We start from the raw sequence: 13,094 nt of genomic DNA, 5'->3' as shown, positions 1-13,094 counted from the left end.
ACTGACTTGACCAGCCAGCTTTAAACTGACAGGGACCCTCTCCTGCCTGCCTGCCTGTCCTGCCCAGCCTCTGCCTCTCCACTCACTCTGGGTTGCTCTCAGTCCCAGTTTCCCTCTATCCCTCTGGCTGCCCTGTCCCCTCACCCTGTTTCTCTCCATTTAGTCCCAGACTCTGTTTCTCTCTGTCTCTTTCTCAGGCTTTCCCAGCCCCTGTCCCTCAACCGTCCTTCTCCTCCAATTGCCACTCTCCCCGCCAACCCCACAAGGGGAGAGGCCACCTACTCCCACTTTCTCAGAGGGAGGGGCTATCGCCTCTCCATGAAACAAAGACAGCGCATTCACCCTGAACACACCCTAAATGATATATCCCAATACAGGGTCAAGCCCCTTTACCTTGTTTACATTTGCATCGTGCAGGTGAGTCAGCCAGGGCATGTTGGACAACAGTATAATTTATAGCAGGTTACGAAATACTCTGAGTTCTACCAGCTGGAATTATTTATGAACTGCTTAAAACAGCCTTGTGTCTGGTTCTCCTTTGGTTTGCACTTTGGGTAGTTATTTCTGCCTGTGCAATCTGCATGTACAGTGGGTTTCAAACACGATGTATTCAGAATGGCAATACTTCATATGCACTTCGCCTGGTAAAAGGTTCAAGAAGTGGACAGCCAGGCCTTTGTGTGATTCTGGGACAAAGCAGAACGTGTTTTTGATCATTTAACAATCTGTTGACCACATCCCCAGTACTAGCATCTTCTGACGGTTCCAGTCATCTCCACAAACTAAACAGCTGTGGTTGCACATTGAGGTGCTATTCCAGTGATGATTGGCTGTCTGTAGCTTATTGTTATGGGCTGGGTTAAACCCCATTGAAACTGGTGGATGTAACAGTTGCCCTTCCATTCTGGCTAAATGACTGAGAATTTAAATGCCCCTTTGTTCATCAATAGCTGAAACAATAGAGGCCACTGCCCCAAACACAGGCCCATATGGCAAGGCTGAGCAGAAGCTGTATGATATGGACCAAAGGATTTCCCAGGGGCTGATATAGCAAATGCAGGGTTGGGGTATTGACTGGTGGAACTATGTGTGTTACTGTGTTTTTGAGATAAGCAGAACTGCAGGAGAAAACACCAGAGTGTAGAAGCAGCAGCAAATACAAGGACACAGCCATAATAAACACTGGGAACATGGCGCTGAGAAAAGCCTAGAGACAGAGCTTTTGGGCTAAATGCTGACTGGAAAGGGGGCTTGGAGCTGTGAGCAAAGAAATTGTCTCTTGTTTTATTCCTGCCATGTTCTGGAGGAAAGCACTTCGTACATTCCTTGGAAATAAACAGGAATGCATCAAAGAAATATCAGATTCTACCAATAATTTCTCCTAACTGGGACAACCTGCAAAACCTCAGAATTCTGCCCCAAGCCTCAAAATTCGTGGAGGGTAGGTCTACAAATAGCTATTAGCCAGGATGGGCAGGGAATGAGCAACAGGGAATGGATCACCGTTCTGTTCATTCCCTCTGGGGAATGGATTACCTGTTCTGGCCACTGTCAGAAGACAGGATACTGGGATAGATGGACCTTTGGTCTGACCCAGTATGGCTGTTCTTATGCTCTTAACAGCTCAGGTCAAAAGAGGTAACAATATTATTCTGTGAGGGTTTCAGATTCCAAGAGCAGTTACACCCAACTAGGGAGAGATAGTCTGGCAAATGTATGGGTGTGAACGTGGTACACAAGATAGTTGCAAGGTTTGATAATTTCAAGCTTATGAGAAATCAACAGCCACTAGAGACACAAATAAACAGTAAAGAGCTAGTCCCTTATTACAAGACTGCTCATGCAAGTGGTGAGATTTAAACCATTAGGAGAATATGAACCATGGAGGTTTTTGCTGTTTTTTTGTTTTTTTTTTAACACAGCATACACCCAGAGAAATAGAAGAAAATATAAATACTCTTTCTGGAAGGTTGCAATGGAACACGACTTTATTTCTTAGACTCCAGAACCCTAACACACAGGAACCACTCCCCCCCCCGCAAAAGAAAGATGGTCCCTAAAGCAGAGATGCACAATTCCACCCACCTTGCTCAAGGCTAGCTCTCTGCAGGTTGCCTAAGAGGACACAGGTCAGAGGGTTTCTCTCAGAGGTCCCTAGCCTGCAAGCAGGACCAGGAACCCTCTTACAATTTAAGGTGGTTGTTTGTAATTTTAACAGTTCTCTGTACACCACAGAAGGAATAACACATTCTAAAGGAGCCTGACTGATCACACAGGTTGTCTAGAGGCTCAGGTTGATATACAAGGACACATGGGTGCCATTTTGAATGCCCTGCCAGCCTCAGCCCAGAAATAGAACTGATTTGAAAAGCACTACTGCTGATACACAACTGCAAATTACATCCAAGTTTATTAGACTTGCTTGGCTCAACTATATCTCAGAGATCCCCATTCAGCCTGTGACTTTTGTGCAACGACAGGAGCTCTCCAACAGTGAATTCTGGTTACCTATGAGATTCCTGTTGTGGTACTGGAAACAGGAGAGACAACCAGGGCCTCACAAAATGCCAGGAATGAGCCTGAATGTTGGTTTGGTAGCACATGGAGAGTCATGAAAGTCTTGCAGAATGACCAGGAAGATACAACTCAAAGATCCTTCCCTACTTATTGTGTCACTTGATAGGCTGTGGAAAGGAACAACTTTAGAACAAAAGCTGGTTGGAAAATCAAAATTTCCCTCAGAAAACCAGTATTTTTTTTACTGAAAAATTTTTTTTTGCCAGAAATATTTTTTGAACAGATTTGAAGAAAAAAAATTCCAGGCAACATTTTTAAACAAGATGAAAATTTGTCCCTGTGTTTTGATTCTTTAAACTAAAATGCTGAAATAGAACATTACATCAAGATAAAATGAAATCATTTTAATATTCCTTATGTGAAAATTGAAATTTTTCAACCAAATAGATATTTTCCTGTAAAAAAAATTGTTTATAACAAAACCATCTTTTTGGAGAAAAAAAACTTTCCACACAAATAATTCAACCATCTCTAATTAGATCTGTGTGAGAAAAAGGGACACACCTGGGCCCAATAGCCATGGGTGTTCTTCTAGATTTGCAGCACCATTGTCAACATTAAAAGGCATCTCCTCTCATTTTGGTATTATGGACCACAGTTTGCCATCTCTGAATTAGAACCTTTTGGGGGTATAGTATGATTTCAAGTATATTATCTCCACCGCCCCCACCCATGAGGGAATAAAATGCTGGAAATAGCAGCTCACATTGCTAACAAAATTCTGTAGCAAAAAGACCCATATCAGCTCATTTGTAGGGCAGGCCCCATGTCAGTTATCAGAATAACCTTGAGCAGCTGCTCATGGGTCAACAGATCAGAATGTTGCCAGTCCTAGAGATAGAACTTCATCTTAAGTGTTCCCTGCTTAAAGGATGCAAGACTGAGACACAATAAATAATTTTATCAGCCCACTAAGTGTCTACACAGCTCCAGAACTCAGCACCTTCTGCTGCACTGAACTGTCAGCTCACTTCTTAGAAAAAATCACCTGTATGCCAGAGGGCTTCTCAGGACACTAATAACTACAGATCAGACAAAAGCCAGAGAATGCAACCTTTCTTTAAATTTGACCCATTCACCCAACTGGAAATCTAAGAGGATCCCAGAAACTCCAAGCCATCACATTGCGACTTTGATCCTAGTCTTTCTTGCCCAGTGAAAGTTGAGTGCGCCTCGGACCCCTTCTAATAGAAATCATCCTCACTTCCTTTGAGGTGAGAATCATAGAAAGAAGGGATGGAAGAGACTTGTTTAGTCCATCCCCCTGCATTGAGGCAAGATCAAGTAAACATAGAATATTCCTGACAGGCGTTTGACTAACCTTCTTTTAAAAACCTCCAATTTTATCTGTAAAAAGGAAAGGAAAGCTTGTGAGCTTTAGAGACTAACAAATTTATTAGAGCATAAGCTTTCGTGACCTACAGCTCACTTCATCGGCTGCTGGACCACATTTTCCTAGTCTGCTTATGAGAATGTCACATGGGACTATATCAAAAACATTACTAAAGTCAAAATATAGCATGTCTATTGCTTCCCTCATCCATTAGCCAATAACCCTGTCAACGAAGGTATTAGGTTGCTTTTGCGTAATTTATTCTTAACAAATCCATGTTGGCTATTCCTTATAGACCTATTACCCTATAGCTGCTTACAAACTGATTGTCCACTACTGCCCCTCACCATCATCACCCCACAAGCACTGGCTTCCTCTGGTCTCTGGGGGTGCTCAACCCCCTGCTTCATCCCATGCCCCACCTCCAACCACCCCCTTTCCCCAAGCCCCCACACCATCTCTTCCCACTCCTGCTCCACCCCAGACCCCGCCTCCACCTGCCCCCTTCCTCCAAGCCCCAACCCCTGCCCTGCCTCTTCCCACCCAGATCTGCCCCCTTGTCTGAGCATGCCTTGTCCCTGCTCCTCCAACGCCTCCTGCATGCTGCAAAACAGCTGATTGTGGCGGGTGGGAGGTGCCAGGGGGGAGGGGGGAGCTTGGTTGCTGGTGGGTGCTCAGCACCCACTAAATTTTCCGTGGGTGGTCCAGCCCTGGAGCACCCATGGAGTCAGTGCCGAAACATCCCCCTAAATTTAACATAATCCAGCCATTACTTAATAAACCATTGCTTGATTCAGCCAATCTCTGCAGCTACTAATGGGTATCTAATCTCCCATTCCTGTGCAGGCTAATGGTGAGGTTCACCGAGGGTACGCTGTGTTTTACAACCCACTGCCATAAGCCTGAGAGCACAGGTCTACGGACACAGGCTCACTCCCCTGCACTACAAACAGCAGTGCAGAAGCTGCCACTCACACGGCTGTCTGGGCTCTGAAACCTAATCCCTTCCATGGGTTTCATAGGTTAAGCATCTACACGGTGCTGTAACATGAGCCCCACAAACCCAAGTCCGTAGACCTGGACTCCGAGACTGGTTGCTGCAGGTTTTAAAACACAGTCTAGATGTACCCAAAGGTCCCTCCAACTCTACCTGTAGGGCCAACAGTCCGGTCCTCTCCCTATCAGGCTTCACATGAGGACATGCAGCAGAGATGGCACTAGTGGCCCTGATGGATGATTTACTCCTGGCCATGGGCAAGAGCCATACATGGGCAAGGGTCATATATCCATGACACTACTGCTGGACCTCCACATAGCATTTGCTGGTATCTCTGACTCAAAGCCACTGGAAGTCAACAGTGGATTATTCAAGTGAATGCTCCTCCAATAACTTCTTAGAGTAAGGGAATTAAAGTACTCTTCCAGTTACGAACTTGAGCAAAAAAAGTCAGGAATGTATATAGTACTACTGCTTTAACAACAAAATCCCCTTTAGCCCATTGTAAATTATTATCCCAAGGCAAAAACCAAAAGCCCTTGTTAAATTGGAATACAGATTGGAAAAGTATGGGTAATTTAAAGCACACAAATCGTTGAGAATATTTTAGATTTTGGAAAAAAACAAACAAACCCACAAATAAGAAAAACATGGAACCTCTAAATTAAGGTTTAAAATTCACAGTTAAGTGAACCAAACAATATTTACTCTCCTTCTCTTGACCATTTTGGGGATTAAAAGAAATGGTCTTACAGATGAATGATTTCAGCTCTTCCATGCTTGAATTTTAAGTCCTTTAGCACATGTTCTTTTCAGCATACTAAATTTCATGGGATTCTTTAATCAGAGCCTTTGTTGGGGGTACTCCATACACTAAGGGGGAACATTCCCCATAACATTAATCTATATTTCCTCTAGTATATCCTATGAGGGATTGTGTTTAGAGAGATATAGCCAGATTCTGACACTCTTCCTCATGCCGAGCACCACCTAACTCTACAAGTGGTCCCACTGGACTCAGCAGGACTATTCATGCAGCAAGGGCCTACACAGCACGAGAAGTTTCTCAAGAGTGAGAATCTGGCCCATATATAAATGGGCATTTGTAGATTTGAAAAGCACCCCATTACTGAGGGAGGGTGGCAGAGAACTCCCGTGCCATTTTAAACTGTTATTTAATTTCAAGCTCATACAACATGCTCATGGTCTGTTGGATTATGAACTTTTAACTAGACACAAGTGTGATGATGATATTCCTGTTCCACAGAGCCACATTAAAGGCAAGAAAAGCAATACTGTAACCAGCTCCTATTAATACTCTCACCAGACTGTTCATAAATGGAATCCGCAGCCACCCTCTCTCTCTGAAAGGTACAAGTTACGCCCATGGTAGCTAATGGAAATCATTCTGACCGTGTGGAGAGAATAGGGTCCCATATTTTCACATTAAGCCTGTCAGTGTGGTTACCCAAGAATCCCAGTGGAATTCTCTGCTGCTTCTCTCTGGTGAAGTTCAGTTTTATTGTGAGATCAAACTCCAGCTAATTCTGTTTGAATTTCTTGGGAAGTTCAGGTACAAACTCCAGACAGAGAGGACGATGGTGGACAACTGCCCAGGGCGTTGTGGTCAGGGGGGCACCATGGCCAAGAGGCAAGGAGCAGGGCAGTCCTAGGGTGTGAGGTCGTGGAAGGGAGCTTGGCGCAATGAGCAGGGGAGGCAGTGGGCCCACAGGGTGATAGGGGGAGCCCAGGGAGGCAATGGGGGCCAGAGGAGAGTCCCGATAGGGAGTGGGGGTCAGGGGTGATGGGGGGGAGCCCAGGGAGGCAGGAGGGCCCATGGGGGGTGAGGGGGAGTTCAGGGAGGCATCAGGGCCCAGGGCAATGGGGGGCAAGGAGGCCAAAATACAAGTTTGCCCAGGGCACCAATTTCCCTAACCACAGCCCTGACCTCACATTAACTGCTCCTGAATATGTCTTGCTCTGCAATCCCCAGCTTCTACCCTCCCAGACACAGAGATGTTGCAGAGCTATCTGTGATCTGCACTTACCAGGTGTGATACCACGGTTTGTCTCTAGCAAAATATTTGAGGTTTTAAAATCTGATTCCCATCTTCAACTTCACCGATTTATACTTCAGTGTCTCACACTGCACCAATTCAAAGAAACAGGCTGCTACTGGACCGTTCAATGTCCTGACACATGGATCGCTCAAACCCTGCTGAAGTTGGCCCAGAACATTTGACACACACAGCATAGCAGTGTTATTTAAATTGTATGGACTGTATGTCTGGAATTATTTACAGGCCCCATACTCAGGCACAGAGCTGGACAGGGGGATGAGACTGGATTTCACAATATAGAAGCCCACTTTGCTTGTCTTGTAGCAAGTTTCTTTATCAGGAATTTCTAAGCATTGAAGTCAGTCTTTCCTTGAAACCAAATCTGGGCTCACAGTGCTACAAGAGTGGGACAATTCATAAATACGCACAGTCGGTGACTGGGTAAAATCTATGATTACTGTAAATATATAAACCTCCTCTCTCAAAATCACCTTTGGGAGCTAATTTGAGACACAAATTTACTTTAACTCAATTGCCTGCTTGCCCTTTGTCCACTGACTTCTGGAATAAAACACATTTCTAGTGGATTCTCAGTTCCAGTCTGCCCGGCTCAGTAAGAGAAATAAAGCAGGCACTTACCCATGGCGACCTGAAGAGAGAGGAGAAACAGCCAAAGCAGCTGAGCAGAGATATGTCCCTTCATTGCCATCCTGACCCCTGTCCCCTCCTGACACTGCACTGGCTTCTCTGTGTCTAACAAGTGACAACAAAGCAGTTGCAGGGAAATATATAGATTCAGACACTAGCATCAGCTGCCAGAAGGAACCAATAGAAACAACATTCACCTTTTTAGACATTATCAGAGAGTTTATCTAAAACTTTATGCAGCCAAAACATCCAATACAATTCTAAAACTCCAGCTGTGACCATATATGAGTGACGAGTCCGCTTCTGATGTCATGTTCGCTTCAGTCTCAGATCATCATGTAACCACCCTCGTTGGCACAGGGCAGAACAGCGTGAAAAATGATTCTGCCTTATTAGGCAAATAAATGTGGAGCCTTGAATGCTGATCATTGTATAATTTGAGAAAAATAAACCTCTAAAATCCAACCCCTCAGAGATGTTGGGGTCCAGTTTTAGCCAAACCACTAAAACCACAGAGCTGGGACAGTACCCCTGGGATCAGCTGCATCAGAAACACAGGGAACCACCCCTGCTCCTCCTGTGGAACCTAGACTGCTCAAGGCCTCCTGAATGGAGCATGAATAGCAGTAGCAAATTGGAGGGAGTAGTGTGTCATAGAGCTTCCTTCTTAACATGTGACTATCACTGGCAACAGAGGCTTGTAGGGCTTTCTGTTCAGGCTGTTAGACCTTGTTCTTAATGCTTACTGATTTGATTACGAGTAGAGCCCATTGGGAATTTTCCAATGGACATCCAGACTCTGTGGCTCCAGACCAGGCCCTGTACACAGACTGCCTCAGAGTCGGGGACGTCAGGGCTTCCAGGGTCCCCTGAACCTTAGCTGAACTGGGACCTTTGGAGCTTGGATTCTCAGGCTCAGATTTCACTTCCGCTTGAGCCAGGGCTCTCAGGACTTCCTGGCAGCCAGTGGAGAGTCAGGAGTTTAGAAATCCTAGGAGCTACAGCTGAGCTCTCAGGCTCAATTTCCATTAGACATTTTCAAATGAATTTCTTTTTTCAGATTTTTGCTTTCATGGGAAATTTCAACTTTTTGTTCAGAAATAGAACGATTTCTTTTCAGGAATGGAAATTCCGACTTTTGACCAGGTCTTGTTATCAGTGACTATCCCTGGTGCTGTAGTGTAGTTAGCAACCCTTTCCAGGACTCTCAGTGCAGGCCAGTATTTAGGGCTGCCCTGTGCGGTAACTCTAGGATACACAATCTGCATTAGTCCGCCTGGCAGCTAGAGGGAACCCCAGGGTCCTGCTTGATTGCATCAATCTGGATAGAGCTTCTGTTGTGTAGTCAGTGCAGCTGAATCCCACCTCTCCTGTACCAAGGAGAGCACTACATTGGCCATAAGGACATGAGGCCCCCAAGTGGAGACGTCAGCAAGGAAAAACAATGGAGCACGTTATGTAACACATTCAGGCAGTGGTTTTCAAACCGGGGCATGCCCTTCTAGGGGGAAGAGAGGAACGTTCAGGGGGGTTGAGTGGCGATGCTCAGGCTTCAGCTCAGCATGGCGGGGCTAGGGGAGGAAGTTCCACTTGCACCCCCAACTCACCTCTTTTTGTCTAGGTTGGGGAGGCGCAACCAAAACTTTTAACTCAAAGCGGGGCCTCAGCGCAAAAAGTTTGAAAACCACTGCATTAGGGGGCTGGTGGGTCCTTAATTTTGCATGGCAGATTGTAACACTGATACACACAAAGTGTAACAAAGGGGTAGGTGGGTCTTGAATATCACCAAAAAATGGGATGAGTAATTAATGGACAGCCCCCATCACTTCCACCCAGTGGAAAGGTGGCCAGGGGAGGGGCAATCAAAGATTAAATTCAGCCTGAAGAAGCCACGTGTCAGTGTTGAAGAATGGCTCACTGGCTGGCCTGCCCGCAGTGGCTGGGCATGGCATAGCAGGTTCCCCCTGACAACAGTCACTCCAGCCCAGCCTGGCCTGCTTCTTCTCAGGACTTGGCCCTCTGGCTAGCTCACTTATAGTCCTTCCTTTCCAGGATAGCAGAGAGCACCACAGATAAAAGTCCAGCAGCCTCACACTGAGTTTTTGATCCAAGTCCAGACTCACTAATCCTTCCACCCTTGGTCTCTGGGGACCTTGCACCACCCTTCTCAGTGGGCTATCAGGGTTCCCAGACCCTCCCTCTCCTCTGGATTGCAGCCTAAGGACCCTGTAGTGAGCAGGCAAAATCTGTCTGTTCAGATCCCACACACACGCACTGCCGCCCTGGGCTTCTTCCTACTTCAGTCTGTCAGCAGACCTTTTCCACAGCTTCTTCCTAGGCCCAGTATGAAACTGTATTTTTCTCAGCCTCCATGACCTCTCTATGTTCCCAGGCACCACGGCTTCTCCAGGCTCACCCTTCTTTCTGGGCCAGAGCTCACAGGGCTCCCGCATGGAGTTCCCCAAGCCCTTATGGGCTTGAACATTCCTCCATCTTAAGTTCCCCCTGTGCTCCATTCCTCACCTGAGCACCTGCCAGTGCTTTCTCCTTGGAAATCCAGATCCTCTCTTTTATCAAGGCTCACTGCCAGAGCTTGCTCCACACTTGTGTTTGCTCCCTTTCTCCTCCTGCACTTTTGCCAGAGTATTCGGGGGAGGATCTCAAGACCAACTCTTCCCCTGAGCTTCCCTCTCTCCTGCCATTCCTTTTTATTGGTCACCCAGCTCCTCCTCAGCTGGGTCTCATCCTTCACTGGGCCAGCCATGCCCAGTCGTATCCACCATGTGCCTTAATTGCGCTCTCCAGCTCCCTCTAACTCTGTCAGTGCCAGATTGGATATACACCCCACCACAGTAGGTATGTGTTAGAGCAGGCCTACCTGATGAGAGTTTAGCATGAAATTTTAAATCTGCCCCTCACAGCAAGTGTGGTGCAAAGCAGAAGGCATGGATGACTGGCACCTCCCCATACTGAAGGGGGCACAATCTAAAGGAGAGGATATGTGATTGCCCCACATGTCCTCTGCCTAGTGACTCCCCTGTCTTGCGCCCCAGGGGACTGCTGCACTCTCCCCACCCCACACTACCTGCCTGGGGGGAGGCCTCTGTCCCTCTCTTCCTGTGCCTCCCTCCCCGGGGCCAAGCATGGAGGGAGGGGCTCTGGCTCACTCGGCCCCTATCCCAGGCAGCAGAGCGTTGGATTTTAGAGGACATAGTCTCTCCTTGTCCCTTTGGATTCCCCAGATGTCCCTCTGGGGCCAGAATTGCAGGACAGTGAGGAAGGGAGCCCATGCCAGCAAACAGAAGCAGGGTCCACTAAGCAGCTTTCACAGCTACGTTCAGGGTGGGCCAAGATGGAGTAGGCAGTCCTAGGCAGGTTGTGTGCTGAATCAGAGCAGGCGGGGACAGATGGAGGCTCCACTGTGAGAAGTGAGCAATGAAATTGCAGGATCTCCCACCAACTGAGGGGGTCAGGGAAGACCTGGGACAGCAATGCAGGGAGGGAGAGCTCAGTGGTTTGAGGATTGACCTGCTAAACCCAGGGTTGTGAGTTCAATCCTTGAGAGGGCCATTTAGGGATCTGGGACAAAAATTGGGGATTGGTCCTGCTTTGAGCAGGGGGTTGGACTAGATGACCTCCTGAGTTCCCTTCCAACCCTGATATTCTATGATTCTATGAATGCACGCTGCTTCAGCACCAAATGAGATGATGGGGATGGCAGAGGCCCCTGGTGAGTCAGAAAGCCCCCATGTCTGATGGCCAGGAAGCTGGAAGCTGCACCCAACACCATTAGTAATGACAAATGAGCCTAACTGCTGATCTCAGAAAGAGAAGGGGGCATATTTGGCCACCAGCCTGACTGGGGTAGCCCTACCAGTTCTGGCCTCTGTTAGCATGGAGGAGCTTGGCAATTACCAAGCCCTGTGCCCAGATGGGAAGCAGGCAAAGGGGCCACATCTAATTCCAGGCACACCGGACACAAATGGCTGAGATGCTCCTAAGTCTCCCTAGGGATCTGCAGGGGCTGGTGCAGGTGGCTTCTCTAATGGCTCCTGTGGCAACACTGGTGGACTAATGCAGATTGTGTATCCTAGAGTTACCACACAGGGCAGCCCTAAATACTGGCCTGCACTGAGAGTCCTGGAAAGGGTTGCTTACTACACTACAGCACCAGGGATGGTCACTGATATGGGGGTGCCAGCATGCTACTCTAAAGTACAGAGTGTCACAGTAGGCCTTTTTGTTTAGACTAATTCAGTTTGTCTGTTTCTTTTTTTTTTTTTTTGCACCATTTACCAAAAAAAACATGTTCATAGAATCATAGAAATGTAGGGCTGTAAGGGACCTTGAGAAATCATCAAGTCCAGCCTGCTGTGCTGAGGCAGGACCAAGTAAATCTAGACCATCACTGGCAGGTGTTTAGCCAACCTGTTCTTAAAAACCTCCAGTGCTGAGGATCCACAACATCCCTTGGAAACCTGTTCCAGAGCTTAGTTACCCTCATAGTTAAAAAGTTTTGCCTAATATCTAACCTAAATCTCCCTTGCTGTAGATTAAGTCCATTACTTCTTGTCCTAGCTTCAGTGGACCTGGAGAACAATTTATCACCTTCCTCTTTATAACAACCCTTAACATATTTAAAGACTGTTATCAGGTCTTCTCTCAGTCTGTGTTTTTCAACCTTTCCTCATAGGTCAGTTTTCTAAACATTTTATCACTTTTGTTGCTCTTCTCTGAACTCTCTCCAGTTTGTCTACATCTTTTCTAAAGTGTGGCATCCAGAACTGCATGCAGTATTCCAGATGAGGCCTCACCAGTGCCAAGTAGAGGGACAATTATTTCCTGTGTCTTGCATATGACACTCCTGTTAATACACCAGAGAATTATATTATCCCTTTTTGCAACTGCATCACATTGTTGGCTCATCTTCAATTTTTGATCCACTATAACCCCCATATCCTGTTCAGTAGTACTATCACCTAACCAATTATTCCCCATTTTGTAGTTGTGCATTTGATTTTTCCTTCTTAAGTGAAGTACTTTGCATTTGTCTTTATTGAATTTCATCTTGTTGATTTCAGACCAATACTCTAATTTGTCAAGATCATTTTAAATTCTAATCCTGTCCTCTAAGTGCTTGCAATCCCCTCAGCTTGCTGTCATCTACTTTTTTATAAACATACTGTTTACTCCATTATCCAGGTCATTAACGAAAATACTGAATAGTGCCAGACCCAGGACAGATCCTCTGGGACCACACCAGATACGGCCTCCCAGTTTGAAAGCAAACCATTGAGTACTCTTTGAGTATGGTCTTGCAACCAGTTTATAGTAGTTTCATCTTTTACTTTATAGTAATTTCATCTCAACCACATTTCCCTAGTTTGCTTATGAGAACGTAATGTGGGACAATTATCAAAAAGCTTTACTAAAATTGAAATACATCATGTCTACTGCTTCCCCCTTATCCATTAGGCCA

General features: G+C 46.3%; 1 protein-coding gene across 1 annotated transcript in view; it reads right to left on the bottom strand.

Annotated features, from left to right (window-relative positions):
- Window positions 1-7,676, bottom strand: part of LOC144259180 (scavenger receptor cysteine-rich type 1 protein M130-like) — a 77,700-nt gene extending 70,024 nt beyond the window's left edge. The window contains exon 1 of the mRNA XM_077807360.1: window positions 7,607-7,676. Coding sequence (XP_077663486.1) covers window positions 7,607-7,676 — 70 coding nt within the window. The remainder of the gene's footprint in view (window positions 1-7,606) is intronic.
- Between the last annotated feature and the right edge of the window lie 5,418 nt (window positions 7,677-13,094).

This window comes from Eretmochelys imbricata, chromosome 1 (genome assembly GCF_965152235.1).
Source record: "Eretmochelys imbricata isolate rEreImb1 chromosome 1, rEreImb1.hap1, whole genome shotgun sequence".
Lineage (NCBI taxonomy): Eukaryota > Metazoa > Chordata > Testudines > Cheloniidae > Eretmochelys > Eretmochelys imbricata.
This window is presented reverse-complemented; position numbering and strand designations above follow the sequence as displayed.